Source organism: Lagopus muta, chromosome 19 (assembly GCF_023343835.1).
Source record: "Lagopus muta isolate bLagMut1 chromosome 19, bLagMut1 primary, whole genome shotgun sequence".
NCBI lineage: Eukaryota > Metazoa > Chordata > Aves > Galliformes > Phasianidae > Lagopus > Lagopus muta.
Genome location: NC_064451.1, coordinates 8,231,776 through 8,254,256, shown reverse-complemented (window position 1 = coordinate 8,254,256; position 22,481 = coordinate 8,231,776). Strand labels below are relative to the sequence as shown.

Sequence of the window (22,481 nt, the reverse complement as noted above, 5' to 3'; positions counted from 1 at the left end):
CATTGAGTTTGGTAGAGCAACACAATGGCTGGGTGGGGGATGCTGTGCTGGGGACCCCAGAGGAACCCTTGGCTGATGGGAATTGTGGTTCTGGTGGTTTCTCAGCTCAGAAATCCCAGCGGGACCAATGCGGCCTTGTGGCACAGCAGCTCCTTCCTTCCTGCAGTGCCCGTCCTTGTTACTGGATCTCTTGAGTTTTGGGGAGGATTCTGCTTTTAGGGGAACTTGTGTGGGCTTCCAGGGCACCTTGCAAAGTGCTGAGGACAAAAGGCCACATCCTTGCTGGGAAGAGCCAAACTCGGGGATCCCCAGCTCGGAGCTCACACGGGGAAGATGCTGCTTAATGGTATAATTAATCCATAAATAGCTCCAGGGATTGCTGGATCAGTGGTTTCCCAGCAGGGTCAGTGGCCTCGGCCCTCAAAATGGCTGCATTTCGGATAATTCCCCCCCCCCCCAGGAGCCGTTCCCGGCAGGGAGGGTCGGGCTGAATGGCAGCGCTGGGTCTGGGTTCCACCTGTTCTCCCCTCATCTTTAGATAGATTCGGCCCCCGGAGCACAGGGAGGTGTTGGAGGGGTCCTGGGCTCTGTGGGGGCCACAGGGAAATGGGGCCATGTGCTGCTCTGGGAGCGAACACCCAGCTCATTTGCATTCTATTTGCATATTTGCACAACGAACAAACTGGCTGCAAATGAACCACTGTGCCTCGTTGCCTGGCTGTGCTCTGCCAGGTTTGGCTGCCGTTGGTTTTGCTGTGGGGTGCTGCTCTGGAGGGACTCAGCAGCGTTTTGGCTGTCTGCTCCCAGATCCCTTCTCTGCCCTGGGTGCTGCTCCTCTCCTCATCCCCTCTTTGCAATTCCTCTCCATTCTCTTGTTTCTGACTTTGCCCAGCAGTGCCCCGTGCCCGGCCCAGCAGGGACCTGTGGGTGCCATGTGTGGTGCTCACAAAGAAACAAAAATCCCCAGAATTTAGGGGTGCCTTGAAGCTGCAGGACCAGGGAGCCAGAGCCTTGTTCCCTACACCAGGCACTGCAAACACTGCTTTTGGTTTTGCTATCGGCACTGCTTAATATTGCCAAGCAAAGACGAGGACGTCTCAAAGAGCTCTTTGCCAGAGGCCAGCAGTCAGGAGATGGTTTTGAGTTGTAGCAGGTCTGCACGGCATCTTAGCTGAAGGATGGGCTCTGAGCCCTTGGCACCTGCCTCCCCCTGTTCTTCACCTGCCCACCTGCTTCCTTCTGCCTCCTCTGGGCAGTTGGGTGTCCCACTCTGTCACGGCTGAAGGATGGGATGTGCAGTGCCAGAAGCAAAACACCAAGACTTGCTGTGCAGGTGTGTCCTGTTCGTCCCCTCTCCAGCACAGTGCGTGCTGCCCTGTGGCAGTGAAGGGAACGGGAGCAGAGTGGTCAGGAGGGCTCCTGGGATCCATCACTGCTGGATGCACAACAGGAGATGAGAGATGCATCCATTCCTCAGTCTCGCTTCGGTGGTGTGGCAGCCAGGAAGGAGGGAGCACGGCTCAACTGCCAGCAGCAGTGCTGGGGTGGTGCAGGATCAGATCCTCCCCCCAAATATTGTTTAGGATTTGCAGCCTCTTGAGGGGGGAGAGGGGGGGGTGGGCATCAGCCTGAACTGTTTATGTGCACCTTTGCTGGGAGCTCTTGCTCTCTGGGAAAAAAAGGAATGAAAAGCCTTCATAGTGGGTTTGAGCTTCAGGGAGCTTTGTCCCTCTGCGCACACTGTGTGCATGCATCAGAGCAGAAGGGAATGGGGTATGTGGCTCTGAATTGCTAATATGGGGTTGTCTAATAGGAAAAATGACTCTGGACCTGGAAGGTACAATTTATACTTTTGTCTTCTAGAAAATAGCATTGCCAGCAGGGAGGATGCTCATGGAGTTGCGCACTGACTCACGCTTCCTGTTAGTTTGCAAAGTGCAATACACAAAAAGCTAAATTTTCTGCAAGGCCTGTGGAGCTAAATTGCCTCCGCATGCCGAAAGCGAAGCAATAGAGGGATTTGTCAGAGGTCTGAGCAGTTCTACATGGATGTTCTGGGCAACTGACGGGGATTTGTGAGATGCAAATGTGGATGCAAGAGCTTAATCAGGGCGATCGAGCACCTCACGCCTTGCACGAACTTGTTAGTTCATCACTGCTGGTCTGTGTGACTGCCCCCAATAAATGCTGATTTTGAATGTTTTAGCACGAGGGAGAGGGCAGGCTGTGCTCATGCATCCTGCAGCATTTTTGTTTCTCATTGATTACTTGGAAGGTTGGCACCATTCTCACTGCAGTGACTTATGGCTTGGTTCAGAGCCCCGCACTTAGAGGCAACATTTGAGATGTTGAATGTGGGGGGGGGGAAGCCCTGCCAAGCTGCTGCCTGTTCCCTTCCCTGGCAAAAGGCTCCTGGCTCAGAGATGGTGCCCACGCACTCCTGGTGCATTCAGGCCATGCAGAGACCCCACAGTGATGTCACTCAGATGGAAGGAAAAAAGAGAGGGGGTATGACAACTGTAACCCAGTAACCATGAAAGGTGTAGGAGGAGAAGCAAATAAATGATGGTTATATGTATTTTATTAAATATGGATAGTGAAAGGTCAGAATTTCCTGTGTGGCTGCGTTCATTGGCAGCAGCTGAGCTCACCTTCACAACAGCTCCAAGCTGGGAGCTTGGCGACCCCCATGGCAGCTGTGGGATCTCGCTCTTCTTGAAGGGAGTGGGGGGAGGTGGGGATGGACCCCTTCTAAAGGGAGAATTGAGGCCCAGTGAGTTCCCATGTGAAAGTCTTTGGCTGCAGGGCTGAGGATGGTTGCTCTGAGGTGGAGGTGCTGCTGAGAGATTGGAGCTCCTGATGGTGGTCCCTGCAGGACATGGGCGCTGTGGGATGGGCAGCATGCGGGGCTATGGGATCTGCCTACAGCCCTGGGCTGTTTGCTGGTTGTTCATGGTCCAATACAGGAAGCTGCTCTGTAGTTTCTGTCTTGCATAGCATGCGTGGAAGCATGAGAGGAACCTGAGTTGTGTTCTCCCTCGTTGTTGACATGTAGAGTCAAAAGCAGCAAGAAAATCCTAAAACGCACTGTGATCAGCTGCCGGCCCTGAGGTGCTCTCTGAGGCTGAGCTTCCCCTGGTGGCTGTGCATCCCAGCAGTTTGTTGGGCAGCTGTGGGGCTCTCGCTGCTCTTCTGCATATGCTTTCAATCCCTCGGGAGCGTGGTGCTGGCAGAAGAGCTTTCCTGGGAACGCAGCAAGGGATGAAGGGGACGGCGAGCAGCCCATGCATACAGCACTGATGGAGGAAAACCACAGCTGGCAGCGCAGAGACTCCTGGTGGAGCGTGCTCCTGTGGGCAGTTGTGTTTGCTGGAGTGGTGCTGTGATCGTGCTGGGCTACAGGTGAATGATAGGGGGATCAGGGGGGAGGTCTTGTGTAGGTCACACTGTGCGATCCCAGTCTCTGTGTTCCCAGCAGCTGGGTGTCCCCTATGGTGCTGATTGCTGCGGTGAGCGGCCAAAGGGGGGGAGAGAGACTGGCAACAGAGATGGAGCACAGCAGTGCTGAGCTTTCTGTGTGTCTGTAGTTGTAGATGGCTCTGGAGGAAGGGAAGGATGGCAAGATAAAAATAAAGCTGCTGTCCTGTATTTAGCTATAAGCCACATTGGGATTCTTTTTTTTGTTTTTTTTCTGGTAGTATTTGAAGACTATGCAATAAGAAATCTTGCTCATGAATTTTTTATTTTGTAGCACTACTGCTTGAAAGAACAGTCTGTGTTGCTGTGGCACTTCTGTAGCTCAGAATCCCTGTGTCTGGGCAGGGGGGATGGATCTCTGTGCCGATGTGAGGAAATGAGTGCAGTGCAGATAGCACTTCTTCTTGAGGTGCGGATGTGCGACGTGGCTTACAGTCACTGTGTGAGAAAGGCATCCTCATCCAACAGGTGCACGCAGCATTTGTCTTGCTCAGCCTTCATCTGAAGCCAGAATAAATAAATGTGCCAAATTTTAAAAATTCTGAATGATTTTCATATGTGAGACTAAGAAAGAACGTGTTCAAAATGTAGCTGTGACTGTGGATGAGAGGAAAACTCGGATGCAAATACGGAGCAGAAACGATGCTTCTGGGGTTTGTGATACCACTGGGTCTTATGGAGTTTTCTTAGCACTAATAAAGGATATTGGCAAATATTTGCTCTGCTTTGTGCATTTGATGCAGGATCTGAGACCAGGAGAGATGGATTACTTGGGCTTGAAAAGAATGTGGTGAGGGTTAGAGAAACAATCAAGCACAAGCCTGCTGTAGTGACATAGAGATGACTGCACCCTCAGCTCTCAGTGGGTGCAGAGTAGCTGAGCCCTGCCTGCCCAGACCTCAGGCCATGTTGGCACCCTGCAGCGTCCACTGCTGCAGAGCTGCCCTGTCCACGTGGCAGCTGTTGTGACCGTGCTGTGCAGCCCCATCTTTCTGCTTCTCCTCTGGGAAACGAAGCGACGTGCTCCTTTAAACAGGCACTTAATGATCACAGGAGATTGCTGTCTGTCTGACACTCCCTTCAAATGCAACGATAATTGCCCTCAATTGGAGTTGAACACTTGGTTCCCCATTTTCAATTATGAGGTATAACAGGAGAGTGGGTGATTGAGTGATTTGTCCTATTTATTATTTTTTCTCTCCCTGGAAGTTCTGTTTTTAAGGTGCTGTCCTACAATAAATCCGGGCCTGGCCTGTGCTGGAGGAATTCTTTTGGCATATCTTATAGTTAAGCTCAAAGAGGGCAGACTTAATTGTGGCTTTGTGATTAGATTAATGTTAGATCCTCCTTTGCAATGTGAGCTGGAGATGGTTGGGTAACTTCTGTGCTGAGATCAATCGAACCAGAGGGAGTCCTTGAGTTGGCAGCAGTTTGTCCCAATTTCTCTGTAAGACCAAATTTTGGATCAATTTTTATCTTAGAATAACCTCTCTGAATCCTGAGACCCTGCACAGATGCGTTACTCAGCACTGGGCCTTGGCTGCAGTGTGCATATGGTAGCTAAAAGGGCTTGGAAAGCTCTGGGGGTACAGAATTAAGTGGCAAAAAAATATCAGTGAAAATGATCTGAAGCGTTGGGAAAGCTGTGCTGCCTTCTGGGGCTGTGCTCAGCAGAAATTTTGCATGCTGGTTGCTCTTCCAGAAACTCGCCAACTGCAGCTCATTGGGGCACTGGAACCTGTTCAGCTGGGAATTTATGTACAGGGCTTCCAGTTGTTAAAGGGAGAAGAGAATCCAAGGAGCCTGTGATCACATCTCTGAGCCTGCAGCAGAAAGTTAACTGTCTGCTTGTTGCTCGTTTAGTGTTAAACTACTGGAAGCTTTTCCTTCTTTCTTCCTTCTGTGCATAGCTTGTACACCACGTACAAGAGATGGGGAGGTGGGTCTTGGAGAGGCTTTGGGTGAGACCCTGGGAAATGCCCCGGGCAGCAGTTGGACCCTTTCAGCTATTTGTCTGCCTCACACTTCAAGCTTACAAGTGAGGGGCAAACGATCAGCGTGCTGCAGAGGTGCCACATTTCCTCTTTTGTGTTCTCCCTCTCTGTCCCACTTTACACAAAGGGCATATGAAGTTGGAGTTACTCTCGTGGCACAGATTAATTTGAAATTGAAGCCAGGACCCAAAGGATCAGGACCAGTGATTTTTGCCTTGTGTGCCTCATATGCTGGCTTTACAGCACTGCCTTGATTTGTTGCCTTGTGAAATCAGCATAACTCTCATCAGCTGTAATTAGCAGCTCTAGCTGACATGGGGAGCAGTATATTAGCTATGTTCTTGTTGACAAATGTGGTTTGGAGAGCGAAGACAAGCTCTCAGCAATTGATGGCTTGAGAGTCGGCTGAGTTCCATCTCCTTTCTGCGTGGCCGGGCAGACTGAGTGTAGATGACCACACACTGCCCTCTGTGTTTGAACCATCACTTTGGATCCCTCCCAGGCATTGTGATCTCCTGCACCTTTGATCAGAGGCATCAACAACCAAAGGATGGGTGATAAATCCGCCCGGCCGTGACGCTTGGTGGCTGGATGGGTAACTGACTCATCAGCATTCACGGTTTCTCATTTAATATGGGACTGTCCAGATGATTTAAGTGCCAGCAGCCTGGTGAGGAGGCAGTGCCTCTGCCTCCAGTAGTGTTGTGGATCCATCTCCCTGCCTCTCCACCACCCGTACTTTTCTTTGTGGGGGGAGTGGAGGGGGAGGAGGGATGGATCTGGCTTTGCTTGTCAGCTGTAGCTCTTCCCGACGAGCGGTTTTATTTCCTCCTGACGACTAGGGTTTTCCATTGGCTCCCCTTGCTCTCCGTTGTTTCTGTGCCGAGGAGCGAATGTCCTGTGTTCAGCGCTGCCCTGTGCAGCGAGCTGTGCCCTTCGTTGCGCTCCGCCCGCCCGCCTGAGGACGGCAGAGCCCCGGGGCGCCCCGCGCCACCCATGCCCCCGGGAGGACCGCTCTGCCGGGGGGGCCCGGCCGCCTGCCCCGCAATGTAATTGCAGCAGTCGGGCCGCGAGCTGCTCTCGGCGCGGGGCCGCGGTTCGGGGCTGAGCGGGGCCGGCCCCGGAGGAGGTGCCGGGTCGGGGGCGGGCTGAGGGGGTGGGCAGGGCAGGGCACGGCACCCCTCTCATTGCCGCTGCCCCCTTCTCTCTCGCAGGCTCTCGTCGCCCGGCGGCTGCGGCGGCGGGGACGGCGAGGGGAGCCGCAAGAGCGGGGTCATTCTGGACATCGCCTCCCTGAAGATGACGGAGCTGGAGTCCGAGGTGCTGCCCTTGCCTCCCCGATACCGCTTCCGTGACTTACTGCTGGGAGATCAGACCTTCCAGAGCGACGACAGGTTGGGGGGCAGCGCGAGGGGCACGGGAGCGGGACGAAAGGGAGAGCACGCACGCAAACACGCACCGGGCGGGGTGGGAAAGCACGTACCTGGGGATAAGGGTAACCCGGGCCGGGGCCAAACGTACGCCAGGGGAGGGGGCGCACAGAGCCCGGCCCTGGGGTGCGCAGCTGGGCGGGGGGCGCGGAGCGGGCGGCGGGCGGCGGGAGCTCTCCGCGGTGCTGAACGCCTCGGGGCGCGGAGCTCTCCGCGGTGCTGACGGCCTGGTCGTACCGGGCCAACCAGGGCTGCCACGTGCGGGCGTGCTGGTGCTGCTGGACATTGGGAGTTGTGGGTACAGCAGGCCGGCAGATGCGGGGGTTTGTGGGAGTACCACTAAGGGGTGGCGATGGGTGAAAAGAGAGTGCTTTCTGCGAGATGAGCGGGGTAGAGATGGTGAGGTGAGGGGCCGGTGTATTTCCCTGGTAAGCCATGGTCAGAATGTGACGTGAGTGCATACCTTTATTTCAGAAGTAGGGCTCAGGCAGCCTGTTCTCAGAAGATGTCTTTGCAGCATAGAATGCTGATGCTAGCTGAGTGATTAAAGATCTGCTGTGGTTGTGGCACAACTCTCCCTTTCCTTGGCTGGCAAGGATTTGTTATTAAGTTGATTGAGCTAAAGCAAAGGAAGGAATGTCTTGAGTTGCAAGTGAATTCTGTAAGGGGAGCGGTTAAACAAAGACAACAAGAACAATTGTGGCTTCTAGTCCGTTTGTAACAAAAAGGAGCTACAGTACTTGTGGAGAGCCAGTAATATTGTCATCATTTTGTGCCAATGCATGATGTAAACAAGGAGAGCTGTAGCTCTCATTGAAAAAAAAAACCTTTCTATTGCTGTTGAGTTAGCTTTTGGTATGCACGTTTGGTAAAACTGTTGCAATAGTTTCTTGCATCTGTGTTGGAAGGTGGTTTCTTCTTTTTGTGTGTGTACAGGTGTCAGACAAAACATGTGAATTTGGGTTTGAGAATGTGGGATTTATAAATATCTTAAATCAGAATTCTTGTCCTTAATGGCTGCATAAGAATTGATTTTCTTTTTCCCTCAAACATGAGTCTGTGATCCTCAGATTTTAAAAGCCTAGATTTCCTAATCAGGCATTTAAACACTGATGTGGATTTCTGGCTTCAAATTAGAAGTTGAATGGAAATTTCTGCTGTAGAAAATATCTGGATTTCAGAATGGTTACAATATGGCTCATTTGGATAAGTTTTAATTTCAGATATTTGATAGCTTTAGTATTTAGTAATTTAAATGGAACTGAAATGCAGAAGACTACAATGGCAGATTGTGTTTTGTTTTATTCTGCATTTCATTGGCATAACTCCTAATCTTCATTTTCATCTGGATTTGTGTGTTTCTGATTCACAGTCTCCTGATTTTTTTATTTTTTGTGTGGTGATACTTTGTGGTGCTTTGTTTTGGCAATTTCATTAGCGTTCCTTCTTAAGATATCTTTCTCTGGCTTTATGGGCTGTTATTTTAGCTGTTCTGGCTTCTCCTTGTGTTTAGAAAATAGGGACAACTTCCCAACATGTTTGGGGATTCAGATCTGTGAGTGCACCTCTGCTGTTGACACGTAGTCTGCTTGGCCCCGCTGTGAGCGTGCCACTGCTGTGGGCTCTTGGCCATGTTACTGTGGGCCCTGTTTCAGACCAAGCCCTTAATGGCTCTGGATACTTACTGACGAGGCAAACTCCACAGTAGTTGTGACTAGTAAATTAGGCTGCTCCAAATGAGCTGAATAAGCAGCTGATTTAGGCTAGCAGAAGAAAAGCAGATGGCTTTTTTCCTGTGCTGTGCTTATAAATACTAAGCAACTTAGAGCTGTGCTTTGAAGTGCTCTGTTATAGTACTGAGAAGAGTGTGGTGGCTCACTGCTGAGGAAAAATTCCCTGCATGAGCAGTATGGGGAATTGTGACTGGAACAGAACCCTTTGGACTTACAGATGCAACGCTGAAGGAGAACACCCACAGCACTAACTATCTCATTTCTTTATAAAGGCAATGCTAAAATTATTGGTCTCTCTAATGTCTGCCTTTGAAAAATAGCCCCTTGAATAGCAGTATGGTGATGAAAGGGATGAGGTTTCTGGGGTCAGCAGAAGGTTGAAAGGATGGGATGCTTCTGAGGAATTAGAAGCACTTCTGTTAGAGATTTATTAATCCATTCTCATCAGAGAGGATGCTGAGAAGACACCAGTCCCAGGCTGAGGTAAAAGAATGAGGTAATGCTGGAGCTTGAGCTGATGAGAGCTTGCTGGAATAAGTGGGTAATTAGAGATCTGTGGTGTGGCAGGAGGAGAGCTCACGTCCAGATAACCCAGAGAACTGGAGAAACTGATCTGTGAATAGGCAGTGGAACACACGGCTCCTATTTTACTTCTGTATTTAGGTTGTGAGAGGTGAAGGTAGTCAATCTAACTAAGTAAGGTTGACTCTTTGGCAGGTAGAATGATGTGAAAATTAAAATAGTACTTAAAATGTTGTGTGTGGGATGTTAATAAATCAGCCAGGAAGCAAATACAAAAAGGCCGGCTGGAAGAAAAATGGGGGAGGAAAATGGATTTGTGCAACAGAGAGTGAAAAGCTTAATGACAAGCAAATCTAGAACTGACAAATGGAAATGTTCCTTCCAACATCTTCTTATTCATCTTTGGAACTCACTGCCTCGAGGCATCTGGAAGAGTTTGGGCTTAGCTGTATTTACATGTAGTGCAGCTGTATTTAAATGCTGTGCTTGGCATTTTTGCTGGACAGGTCATTTAAATTACAGGAATGGGATCAACTGTCATTCAGTTCTGAATCTCCAGAGGACACAAAATGCTGACTGGAGGCAGATATCTGACTCATGGGGGCTGCAAGGTGACTTCTCTGGGGACGTTTCTCTTTGGGAACCTAGAAGTTGTGTTGCTGTTGTAAGTCCTATCTGGTTTAGGGGTTTCTTTCCCTTGTTTTAGGAGGTTCCATCAATGTCAAAGACAAAGAGATCGGTTCTGTTATGGCACGATTGCATTTCTTATCTCACCGGTGTTTGACTGTTGCGGATGTATTTATGGTGTTGAGCCTGCATCAAAAAGAAAGTGCAGCACTGGGGGAACAAACACTGCTTTCCCAGGCTGCCCTGTCGCATACTTGGCACATGACTCCTCCAGTTATGGAAATCCTTTGTGCTTTGGTAATTGAGGAGCACGGCCAAGGGGTGTTACTGGAAAGGAGAAGCAGCTGAATGGTGCACCCCATTGGTGCCACGAGTTTGGGCTTCTTCTGCAAGGAGGGCTTCTGTTCTTAAAGTGAGACTTTGTGGTCTTTGTGATTAAAGGCAGCTGAAAAAGCACATCTGCTGAACTGATAAATATTGTTTTATACTCCAAACTGTGACATCCCTTTGATCTTCGCAGTCCTGACTGCGGCGTTTTTTGATCTCCTGCTTTCTCTTTTCTTGGGCAGTGCTGACAACTGGGTTGGGATGTGCATAAAAAAAGCCCATAAATAAAATTAAACTGCATCTCCAGTTTAATGGAGATGCAGCACCATTAGGAACTTATTTGATGCCTAATTTAAATGGTCTGAATACTGTCCAGAAATTCACCGTCACAAGCCACAGTCCTATTTACAGCAGCAAGAATTAATGGACATCACTTTGATTAAGTGCGTTTTCTGAAGCTAATTATCAGCAAAAACTCATTTGATGGGTGACGTTGCTTGGAGAAACTGCTCATGCAGAGGAACTCAGCAACATGCATTGCATGACCAAGAAAAGAGAGGGTTGTAATAACTAGGGTGATGTTTCTGCTTACCAGTTAGATTGATGTTGGAAGTTTCTTTGTCTGTTAACTGACATCTGTTCCTTGTCTCTTAAATTTGTCACTAGATAGTGGCTGTAAATCACAGGTTAGATTATACTTAGCACAAGAAAACATTAGTGCTGACATATCAGACTTCCAGGATTTTCTCCTTGTAGTTTATTGCTGGTACACCCAAAGTGACATCCTCACCAGATGCATCATTACATTAATGACAGTGCACACCATTCTCTGTCTTTCTTTCAGATTCCTTGAGTATGTCTACAGCTGAGTCTCCCCTTCTTTGCCATTTGATTTAATGAGTAATTTCTCTCCTTTTATTCATATGATGCAGATGGTAATTGAAAAATCCCTGTTTGTACCCAGAAGTGAAAAACGTTCGTTTCTGCGGTGGTGAAGTAATGGTCAAAAAGTGACTGCAGTGTCAGTTCAGGCTGTAGCATCTCTGTCTGGACCTGGATTTAGGAGATCTGGCTCTGATGCTCCTCTGTGCCAGAAAATTCCACCAGCTAATGCTGCCCATTTCCCAACAGTTTCATCACGGCTTGGGAAGGAAGGCTGAGGGCGCTTGTTGTCTAACGCCCAACTTCATCAATATGTCTGTGTTAAGACCCAATTTTCCACCAGCTCTGTGCGCAGAGTCTCACAAGGGGTGACTCAGTCTCACTTGTGATACCCGAGCCTTGCTCCAAATTAAGTAATAAATAACACTGGGGAAGATGGCGACATCCAGACCAGAAATATAAGTGACCGCGTGACCACTTGAGTTGAATTGCAGCTTCTCTGCTTTTACCACCTGATGGAGCAAAACCAAAACATTTGTTGATTGTGTTAAGCTATTTTTCTGAGTCAACACGTCATCGGGAAGTTTGGGTCTGATGCTACCCAAGCAAATATCTGCTCCTGGAGGCCAAGCCAGCCTCGACCATAACGCCACTCCCAGTCCAGCCCAATGCTCACTGCACTGCACGGCTCTGGCTCCTGAGCAACTTCCAACACTGCTTGGGAATGTGGGAAATGGCAAGGCTGGCAGCAGGGTGAGGGGGGCAGGGGACAAAGCCTGCTTTAGCTGTGTCAAAGTACTCACCTCGGCTTTGCTGTCCCATCAAGACTGTGGACAAGACTGAGTCCAGTCCCCAGGCAGCATCCAAACCATTGGAGATGCTGCCTGTGCTGTTGGGTTCTGGGCCAATTCCAGCAGGAAATAGCATCCAGGTCACCGGTCATCTGCAGGGCAGGACCTTGGGCAGCAAAAAGCCCTTGGGACAGGGCATGGCATGCTTAGATCTGCTGCCAGTTTTTGTCTTGTGCTGGAAGTGTGGTCAAGGTGCACAGTTTTCCTCCTGTTGTAGGTTTTCTTTTAATGATGCACAGCATTCTTAATTGCATTTTGCTTTTTCAGTTGTTCTGGAAGGCTGTAGTGATGATTACTTACAGGGTGTCTTAATTAATGTGCTGTTGGGCATTTCTTAAAATTGAAGTTTCCTCGTACTCATTGACGTGCTGTAGAGTGTTCATCTGCAGGCAGGGATGGCTGGACATAACCAGGAAAATCAGTAGAGTTATGAAAGTAATAGAGTGAGAGAAGAAATACACTTCTCTTATAATTAGATCAATTATTTTATAAGCAAAATATCATTACTCTTTTCAGGGATATTGCTTTTGCTGTCAGCAATGGGCTCTTGCTGGCAATAAACACGAGCGCAGAGAGCAGGCGGGTGGAAGGCGTCCCTGGGGTGATGCAGTACGTACAGCAGTGCCATGGTGGGAAGGAAGAGCAACATTGATTTTCAGTTATTTAGCACAAGTTAACGCTGCAGGCTCGGATTTCCATCCCTCCCTGGTGTATTTTCTTGGTTTATTTACTTTCACTTTGGTTTCTGTTCAATTCATTGAGAGGATGGGCTTGAAAAGGAAAGCGTCATGTTTTAAGTTAAGTTACCTGGAAGTATCTTGGGTCTGTTTTGCACGAGGGAAGCATCAAGAATATGAGGCCATGTCCACAGATATGGGAAAGAAATGATGCTGTTTGCCATCACAGCAAAGCCCTGTGTCTGCAGAGGTGAAGGAGAGGGCTGCCTTTGGCATTGCTGGTGGAAGGTCAGGCTGAGCCCAGGGCTGTCACAGCTGCCACAAGGATGGTGTGTTAAACAGCTTGGCAGCTGGAGCTGTAATCACAGAGAACGCTTTACATTTTTTTCTGCTGTGTTTTCCCACCATTCCCATCACAGTTGCATCTCTGTTCCCGAGGGAAACAACTCATTGCCATTCTGAAGGTGGTGCTCGCTCCTTTCCCTCGGCACCCTCTGCTCAGTGACAGCATGCAGAGCCCCAGAGCTCAGGCTCTGCCTTGGGTTTGTGATGCTCGACCCGTGGCTCTCCCATAGGCCCTTGTGTGGGCATGGTAAAATGGATCAGACTTGGATTTATGGAGAAATTGGCTAGAAAACCCCCGTGTAAGACAGAGCATCTCAGAGACTTCATTTTGGGTTAGGCAGCGCAGCACGTGGGTTTAGGGAGAAATAATTTGGTTTGAAGCATTTGTTTCCTATTTTTAGCTCTGCTTATCAAAAGCAAAGTGAGCACATTGCCTGCTGAGACCCCGCAGCTAGCACAGATTTCCTTGCCATGCCGCATTTGCCTCTGCTCCGTTGGCACCAGCTTGGTTCTGTAGCAAGCTTACTGGTATTAATTTGCAAAGAAAATGCTTCATGTTCACGAGCTGGGCTGGCAGCTCTGTTAACAGGTCATGCAGGCACTGTGCAAATGTTTGCCCTACATGGAGGCTTGGCCATGCAGGTGAGGGCAGCACCAGCCCAGGAGCTGCCAAGGCTGGAAGTTTCTTCTCTGGTTGCTCTATGACTTTGCTGGATTATTGCAATAGCAGATCTTTTATTCTGCCTTGCATTATTTGAGACAATAAATAATCGGTAATGAAGGAGCTGGTGGTGATGGAGTTGATATAAAGGGATTAAGTGCTGCTTTGGCAGGTAGACTGTGGACCTGAGTGCTTTACCAGTAGATCAAATTAAAAAAAAAAAAAAAAGCAAACAATAACAACAAAAATAACAGCACAATTCCCAGATCTCTCAGACTCAGAAAAATCGCCTCTTTGAGCAGGAAGGCTGTGATATTGGATCAAGGAAGGATTTGCGCCAGCTGCGTTAGCTTTTCAGGCATGCTAGAGAGTTCTTTTCTGTTCTAAAGGCTCCCTCAGGACGGTGATGGTGCTCTCTGCCAGGGCACCCACAGCTTCTGGAAGAGCTGCAGGAGCTCCCTGTGCTCATAGCAGGGCCACCACTGCACGCTCAGTGCCTCTGCCTCCTCCAGGAGATGGACAGCCCGGTTTGCTTTGATCCCTTTCTCCGAGGGATGATCTGCGGGTTTTACTGACTCTCAGACAGGACATAAGAATGATATTTTATGAATGGAAGATTCAGGATTGTGCCATCTTGCAGAGCAGTTGCTCGGCGTTTTTTTCCAAGCCCAGCATTTGGGGAACACAAGTTTCTGCAGGCAGGGTTTTTTGCCGCATAGATATCTCCTGATGGTAGACACGCTTTCCTGTGTGTTTTTCTGCTCTGCTCCCGTTGAATTGACTCCCACTGCGGACGGATCGAGCAGCCCCTGTCCCGCTCCGTTCCCTTCTTGCTGCTCACAGCAAGAAGCGCCGGGAGTTGGGCCTGGTGCGCGCTTTGCTGCGGGACCGAAAGATTTGGGGGCAGCGCACAGCGAGCTGCCGGAGCGCGAAGAGCGCGCACGGCTGGGTTCTGCCGCTGCTCTCTGCCGATGTTGTGGCAGAGCCCTCTGGAGGACGGCGCAAACGCGGCTCCCTTTGGACCCATCTCCCCAGGCCCCGCCGGCGCTGGGATTGCATTGATCCCGCAGGACCTGTCGCCGTCGATTCTCCTCGATTCTCCCCACAGCTTTGTGCGCAGCGGGCGGAGCAGCGCTGCATCCGCTGTCGGGAGCTGAGGGTGTTCCGAACGCGGCGGTGTGAGAGCCCGCCGTGCTGTGGGCAGGAGAGGCATCGCTGAGAAACGCGCCTTCCTATCAGGAGCGGAAAATACCGGGCACGGAATGCTTGCGAGGAAGGCAGGCGTGCCAAAGACCGGCATCTTTCTGGTCCAGGCTCGTGGAGAGCGTTGTGTGACAGCAGCCGGCACTCATGCTATGTGCTGTGCTGCGTAGTGTACAAGAATCTGACACAGCAGATGCTAAATATACATGCATCTTTTTCAAAGCTGAAGTGCTTTCTGCATTGTCTAAAACTTTTCCCTTTGGAGAAGCTGTGGATGTGACTGCAATTGGGAGCAGGGAGAGCTGCGCAGATCTGAAGGAACTCTTTCTCCCAGTACCCGTGTGTCGGTGTGAAGTGTGTCATCACAGCTGGGCTGATTGCTCCATATGGGAGCACTGCTTGAAAAGAGTCAAGTTCCATAAAATGGCTAGTCATTGCCTGTGAGAAGAGAGTTTAATTGAAATGATTGCAACGCATGCTGGTGCGCTGGTTTAGCTCGATGTTTGTAATGCACAGTCACACTGTTTGTTCAAGGCAAGAGGAAAGGGCTTTGGGAGTCGCTCACATTTCTCAGCGAGAACTTGCAGCTGGTCTCTGGGAAGGCATTCCTTCAGCAAAGCTATTTAGTCACCGCTTTAAGCTTGGGCTGTGAAGACGAGTGTGCTTCACTGCAGTGTGATGCAGTTCCACCCACGCTGCTGACGGCAGAGGACTCCTCTGGCACTTCAGTTCCCAATTCGGGTGACTTTGGATTGGTTTTCCCAGTCTGGCACAGGGACACACGCTGCCTGACGTGCTCACACGGATGTACACGGCTGTGCTCGCCCACCAGCTGGCATGCAGGGAGAGAAGGGTGAACTTTCCTGTCCCTTCTTGTCGCAAACTCATTGCTGCCCATATGTGTGCCTTCAGTTCCAGCTGGGTGCATTGGCACCAGGAGGCATTCCCTTGAGGAGAAAGGATGTATGGTGTCCTCTGGGCTGGGCTGGTCCTCACGCTGCTGCTGTGAGCTGGAGGGCTCTGCTGTGGGAAGCAGTAACCTGCAGGGCACTGGGAGCATGATGTGGTGAGGGATGGGGCACAGAGAACCACGAGGTCCAGGAGCCCCCTGCAGAGCTGCACCCGGCAGCTGTTCCTCTTTGCCTGTCTCCAAAGTGCTTTTACAGCTCAGCATTTTCACTTGGCTTGGGCTGTTCTCACAGGGTCTGCCCAGTGCTGGTGGAGAGGCTTATTGCCAGCAGCCATTGTGCTAACACTGAGGAGAACAGCTTCTAGCTAGTGCAATTTGTAAATATTTACTCTTCTTTTTCAGAGTACACCAAATACAGAGATACCCAATGCTGCAAAGACCCCCCCTCCATCTCATTACTGCTGTGTGTAGGGAGCTCTGTGCAATTTGTGCTGATGCTTCTCGCTGCCAACAGCTCACAAGGAACCTGTCTTCTCCTCTGGATGCCTTGGTGCCGATTCCTGCTTTTGGCTATGTGTGCAAACAGGGAGCCCCCGTGGTCAGAGCACATTGTGGCAGAGCATGGTGTGCACTACTGACTGGCAGCAGGATGTCCTCAGTGCATTTAAAATAAGAAATGCACTTGGAGATCAGTGGTGTGGTGCAACCCTTGTTCCTGTCCTTCCCACGCAGCCTGGTGAGGCGCAGAACTCCATGGAGTTCATGGCTCATTTCTGCAGCATGCTGGGAATCTGTCTGTATGTATGGGGAGTTGCCATTTTCCCTTTCTTATATAATGTATCATAAAACGAATGGTGGGAAGAGGGAAATGTCTGGGAAATGGTACATAGAACAATCCAGAGAGCCCGGGGGCAGAGGGGGCCCTTATTACCATGAGACACAGCTGATGGAGTCCCAGGGCCTGAGTTTCTCCTTTGATGATCCGTCTAAAAAACTTCAAAGATTTCCAGTTGCTAAAATTCTCCACATTTTTTAGCAGAAACTTAAGGCCATTTAGTCAGCAAACACTGTTTTGCAATTTAAAAGATAATTTAATTAGAATTTTAATGGCTTAATTACAAAGTAGCTGGGAAATAAAGGTCACGCAGGAGCAGCTCAGAGCTTTATAGCTGGCATTAGAGATGTCCTCTATGTGGGATGTGGCCACAGGGGCAGCTGTGGTGCTGTGGGATGTGTGTGGGGCATTGAATGCAGCACAGAGTTCATTACAACGGGAGGCCACCAAGTGTGGCTAATGGCAGGTGCTGTGCCTGTGCTCCCAGAGCTTTCTGTGCATCCCTGTGGTGCATTGAGGCTTTATAACTGCTCCCATTAAATGCCAGGGCTGGTAGCCACCCTGCTACCTGCTCACCTGGGAAGTGGCCCAGCTGGCTGTGTGCTCTCTGCAGAGTTTTCATGCTTTGCTAGCAGGTATATATTTAGATTTTACCCGGGGGCTTTTAATTTCCTCGCTGACTTGAGCAGCACTGACAGGTACACCAATACGTGCCCTTTTTCCTCTGGAGGTTTTAACCTGGCATCAGCTCTGCTAGGAAAATGTGAGAAGAGACCACAAGTCGCTGTTGGGCTCCGGGGTGTCATTGCTCCACTCCTGGGCACATAAAGCACACCGTGGAGAGAGGAGCCCGGAGCCGGCAGCTCTGCAGGGACATTTATTCAGCATCCCTCCGTGTCTGCTCTATTTCTTCAGCCGACAGCCTCTGCTGGTTCTGCAGCTTTCATGCTCGGCGCTGACGAGCCACACTTAGGGAGGTAAAAATGGGTTTGCAAAGGCTGTGATGACAGTTCTGGGATTCGGCTCACGCAGTGCTCACGGCCCCACGTTACATAAATGCGGCTCTGCGGGCACCGTGGCCACCAGGGGGGACAGGGCTGAGGGATGGGGAAGGGGACAAAGAGCAGGGGACATCCCTCAGCCCGTCATGGAGCTGCGCAGCCGTGCAGTGCTGGAGGCGCCGTGTTCTACGTGTGAACACCCTGGGATTGGCAGTGCTGGAAATGTTAATGCAGGGATGTGGGGAAGAGAAATCGGGGGCTCTTTTGCCACCAGACTCATTGTCTCCCTCGGTGCTTTTGCAGCCTGTCTGAATGCTCGCTGCGTTTTCTTACTTTGCATAATTTTTCCATTTGTCTCCAGCAGCCCGGCTCTTCAAAGGCTCCCTTCTATTTCCAGCTCTCTTGCTGCTGCTATAAATGCTCTCCTCCATGTTTTCTGAATGCTCCTTCCTCCCTAAAGCCGCAGTGCTCCAGTTTATTACAGCACTCTCTCATGCTCAGCAGACGCTGCGCTGCCAGGTAGTGGCTATGTGAAGCTCCTCTGGGGACTCTGCAGTTGCCAAAGGACCAAAAAGGGAATGAATTGCAGGCAGCAGCTCTACCCATGCCATACAAACCCTCTGGGTGCCTTTGGGTGCCCACTGCCTGGGGTGGGAGCAGGTGTCCGACGGTTTTGGTGGCTGCACAAAGATGTGTAACCCCTGGTGCTCTGCTCCAGGCTCACAACCATTGGGTTTCTCTGCACCCTGAGCCCAATGAAGCAGAATCTGGCCCCATGGGTCGGGCTGGGGGTGACTTCCTTCTCAAAAGATATGGCCATGGAGCATTCCTGCGGTGAATGTTGTGCTCCAGTGTGGGTTCTTGAACCCACTTGGTTGCTGCTTTTGGCTGTAGCCTCTGAGCTGTGCTGCCATCCTGGCAGCTGCTGTGATGACAGAAATCCCTGTGGTTTGTGAACTTTTCCTGAAATGCTTTTAATGACAGCTTAATAACAACACTTAGCACTCTGTACAGAGCGTCTCAGCCCTGGTGCTTAAATGCTTTGCTGAGAAGGGTAAGGACCATTATCCCCCATACTCTCTGGGAGGGGGGAATAGCTGGATTTTATTTGTGAGAACGATTATAACGAGTGGAATTAATCTACTTTTTGTATGAATGGCATTGCTTTTAAGAATACAAAGGTCAGGAAAGCATCTCAGGTAGAAAAGAGAGTGTGTGGTGGTATAGGTCCATCCAGCCACTTCTCAGGGAGCGCCTCAAGGTTCTGTTGTGCACAGAAATCAAACCTGACAAGCAGTGCATGGAGAGGCCAGAAACCAGAAGAGCAGTGCACTCACTGATGGTGTGCTGGGTGTTGGTGAGCAGGCACTGCTTTTGCCCTGATCCCACTGTTGCTTATCTCTCTGCTCACTCCCAGCCTTGGCACGCACAGCCCGCTGCTGCACTATGCAGGAAGCAGAGGCACTGGGATAAGTGCTGGTTTCTTGGGCTCCAGGAGTCCATGATCTGAGTGAAGCCATAGAAGGGCACTGTAGGTTGGGTTTTCTTCTCTCATCTCTGGCCTGCTGGGCTCTCTTCTGTTCAGAGCACAGCTTCGCAGGGGCTTGGCTTCCTGCCCTATGATTTCTTCAAACCCAGGAAAATGGGGTTTGTTTGGGCTGGGACCTCTCGGTGTGACAGCAATACAAATGCAGAGCTATAATTCCTCAGTGCACTGCGAATGTGGGGGAAGAGCTGCAGAAGTGCTTTGTGCTGTCGCTGCCCTGCTGTGCACAGCCTGGTGCTGCTGGTCTGTTCATGGGGATGCCAGGTCATGGATTCACCTCAAAATGAGCCAAATGAACCCCGCAGTGCCTCTGCACTCTGCTGTTCTGTGTTGAGAGGACTGCAGCAGAGGGACAGTGGGAGCATGGGGTGCAGAGCTCGGTGTGCTGAATGCTGCCTGTGTGCTGCAACCAGCTCCTGCCTCCTCCTAGCCCTGCAGGGAGGTGTAGTAGTTTGTCTCTGAGTCCTGGTGCTCACTGAGCACTCCTCACCCAGAAAGCTCTCCATCCCTGTGTGCTGGGAGGGCTCCCTCACCTCAAAGATGGCAGTGAGATGGAGAGAGGTTCTTCAATGGATCGATACGAGCTCTATTTTCTAAGCCTAATTATTAGTAAGCGTGGACATCCTTGATGTCCAGAGAGGATTCCTGAGAATCTCTTGTACATTCCAGTGTCTCTGCAGTTCTGAAGTAATCGATGTATTGATGTTGCATTTCCTCCTATAAGAGCTGAAGCTCTTTGGCTTCATCCTTACCAGTAAGTGCAACTCCACCTACTGCTGGAAATCTGCACAGGAGGATCTGCCTTTGGGTTGGTGTGGTGCTGGGGAGCTGCTGGGGGCTCTTAGGAAGGTGCTGGGCTCCCTGCCTGCAGGAGGAGGAGCACTGGCACCCTGCAGGATGGAAGGGATGCATCCTACATAGGGAGAGAAAAGGAAGCATCAGCACTTGCCCTCTTTTATTTTTTTATTGCCATTCTTTTGTCTTTGACAAATTTGTTGCTTTAACCGAACCAAATGTCAAAGGAAAAACTGTCCTAGCGAGGAAGAAAAAGCTCAGTCTTCTGCAGTTTTAATTTCCTTTGGGACATTAGAAAAATTTGGTGAACAGAATAGAACAAAATCTCAGAACCTCCTGGAAAAGGCTGATGTTTGCAGCAGGCTACTGAAGAGAAGGGCTGGTGGCAGAGCAAAGCGGTGCTGCTCCGTGCAGCCCCCAGCTGGTTGGCAATAACTATGGCAACCTTGGGATATCACAGGGTTTGGAAAGCTGTTTGCAGACTGTGGGAATGCGGGGCAAATGAGCAGGTCTGATCCATGTTTGCTTCTTGAGAAACTCTTCAGACAATGGCTTGGCCACGTGAAATTGGTGGTGTCTGTCCCTGTATTGGTAGTGCTCTGAAGTTTTCCTAAGGGATGATGCCATGCTGTTAAATTTGTAGGGTCCTTGAAATGCCGTCGTTGCTGTGTCTGTTGAGGAGTTTGTGGCAGTGGAAGGATGGCATGGAGCATCGCTGTCACTTGGCTTGGGATGTGGAGGGATGGCATGGGCAGGTGGCTCTACAGCCCTTGGGAACTGCTGGAGGTACAATGAGAGCCAGGCAGATCTCTCAGCCCCATGGGTGTCTCTGGAGAGATGTTGGTGCAGCCCTGAGCATGGAGACTTTGGGCAAAACATGCACTCCTTTTCATACCTCATGTGGCTGCCAAAAGTACCTCCACACAGTTGATGCTGCTCACGACATGCAAGGCTTTGAGAAGTGTTCAGTCAGCGTTTCTTACAGAAAGCTCTGTGTGCAGCTGCTTCTGGGTCTGATCTCAGCATTGTAGGTTGATTTGCTGGAAGAATTTGAAGAAAAAAAAAACCTTTTTGATTCATCAACTTCTTGCAGTGGGTTATAGCGTGCTTTATTATTAATAGGTTGGATCAGCACTTAGAAGGAGTTTTGGCAGTCAGGATTGAAAGCTAGCTAGATGAAAGGAAAATATTCCATGATGCAGGTACTGTGGATCCAGTTAAGACTAATGAGAAATCTGCTTTGTTCTAAATGATATTTTCAGAAAGACTGTTATGACAGCAATGGCTGCTGAGCAACCCTGAGCCATTTCTCTCCCCTCCCATACAATATACAAAACACATAATGCAGGCACTGAAATGAGAGATCAGCAGTTTGTAATGGGTTCTCAAACTGAAATTAAGTGCCGATTTCCCAGCTCACAGCCAGATGTTTGACACTCATTTAGCAGACAAATATTTCTGGGCCAGAGCAATTTTTATTTGGACTCTGAAGTCATGGATGCTGTGTTCTGTTGGCCTTCATTCTCTGCATCCCCAAGGAGGATGCACTGCATGCACAAGGGTTTGCTGCTCTCATTTGCCTTCTTGCACTGTGAGTGAAGCATGGACTGTCAGCACAGCGCTTCAGGTTACACTTTGCAGCCATTGCTCTTTCTAGGAACAGGCAACTTCCCAGCAAGAGCGAGCCTTCTGGGCACACTCATTATGTGTGGAGTGATGCATTTTGGCTTTTGCATTGGTTGAGTTCTGGGTAAGCATATGACAGCCATAAACTGACATCATCGGCACTGGAGATCTGCAATTAGTCTGAAATGCGTTTTGCTGAGTAACAGCCTTTTGCTCTGAGTTGCAGCAGAGCTGCTTTGCCCACCCAGTGCAACCAGCCCCTTGCCCTCTTACTGTCAGCAATCTGCTCTGCCAACAACCGGCATCTGAGAGCTTCATTTCGCTTTTTCTCCTTGCGACAGCCTGGATTTTGGCTTCAGCTTCAGGTGACCTCTTTTCTCCCTTGGAAGGGAAATGCCTGGTGAAAGCAGCAGCCCTGCACTGGTTTCTTGTGTCCTGCCTTGGTTTGGTCCCCTCTCTTCTGTCTTTGTGCCTTTGTTTGTGCTCGAGTGCTCCTGGAAGAGGTGTCTTCACATAGAGGCTCCCGCAGGTGGGAACTGAGTTTCTTGATGGGTTATTTTATGCATTGTTTTTGCCTGTACAAAACATTGTACATTGTGCTGTACAACAAAGGTACAGTGGGGGAGTCTCCATTTTCTAGTAAAACTCCCCAAGCGTTTCCCTAATACTTCTTTTGCTCAGTGCTGCTGCTTGATGGCATTACTGCTGAGATCATGATTTACGCGTAAGCCACTTTGTGCATCAAACATCTCCCCTGAAGTTAACATTCTTCTGGAATTAGCAATATAACATTTAGTTAGAATTTCTGAATCGTTTCCCAAGGGAGAGAGCTGACTACCCCAGCTCCAGTGATTCTTGTCCATCAGGGCTCCTCAGGCATGGGGCTGGTCCATGGGGCTGGTGGCAGCGATTACAGCTGGGCGTGGGAACGATGCCCCAGGGTGTGCAGATCCAGAGCAATAACTGGAGACGAGGCTGAAGCAAACCATGGAGCAGAGAGGAACGGCTCTGTTAGGAAACGAATGTATTGATCTGATAA

The 22,481-nt window shown here is 50.0% G+C and overlaps 1 protein-coding gene across 8 annotated transcripts in view; it reads left to right on the top strand.

Annotated features, from left to right (window-relative positions):
• The window catches only part of KCNT1 (potassium sodium-activated channel subfamily T member 1), a 55,262-nt gene that overhangs the window by 4,218 nt on the left and 28,563 nt on the right, over positions 1-22,481 (top strand). For 7 of the 8 annotated variants that reach the window (XR_007380611.1, XR_007380612.1, XR_007380610.1 and 4 more), the window contains exon 2: positions 6,686-6,865. Coding sequence is in view for 2 of the 8 variants with exons in the window: in XM_048965789.1 (XP_048821746.1) it covers positions 6,686-6,865 (180 nt within the window). In the remaining 6 variants the exon portion in view is untranslated. Of the gene's footprint in view, positions 1-6,363; positions 6,521-6,685; positions 6,866-22,481 lie in introns of those variants that run through there. The other variant, XR_007380613.1, reaches the window with a different exon arrangement.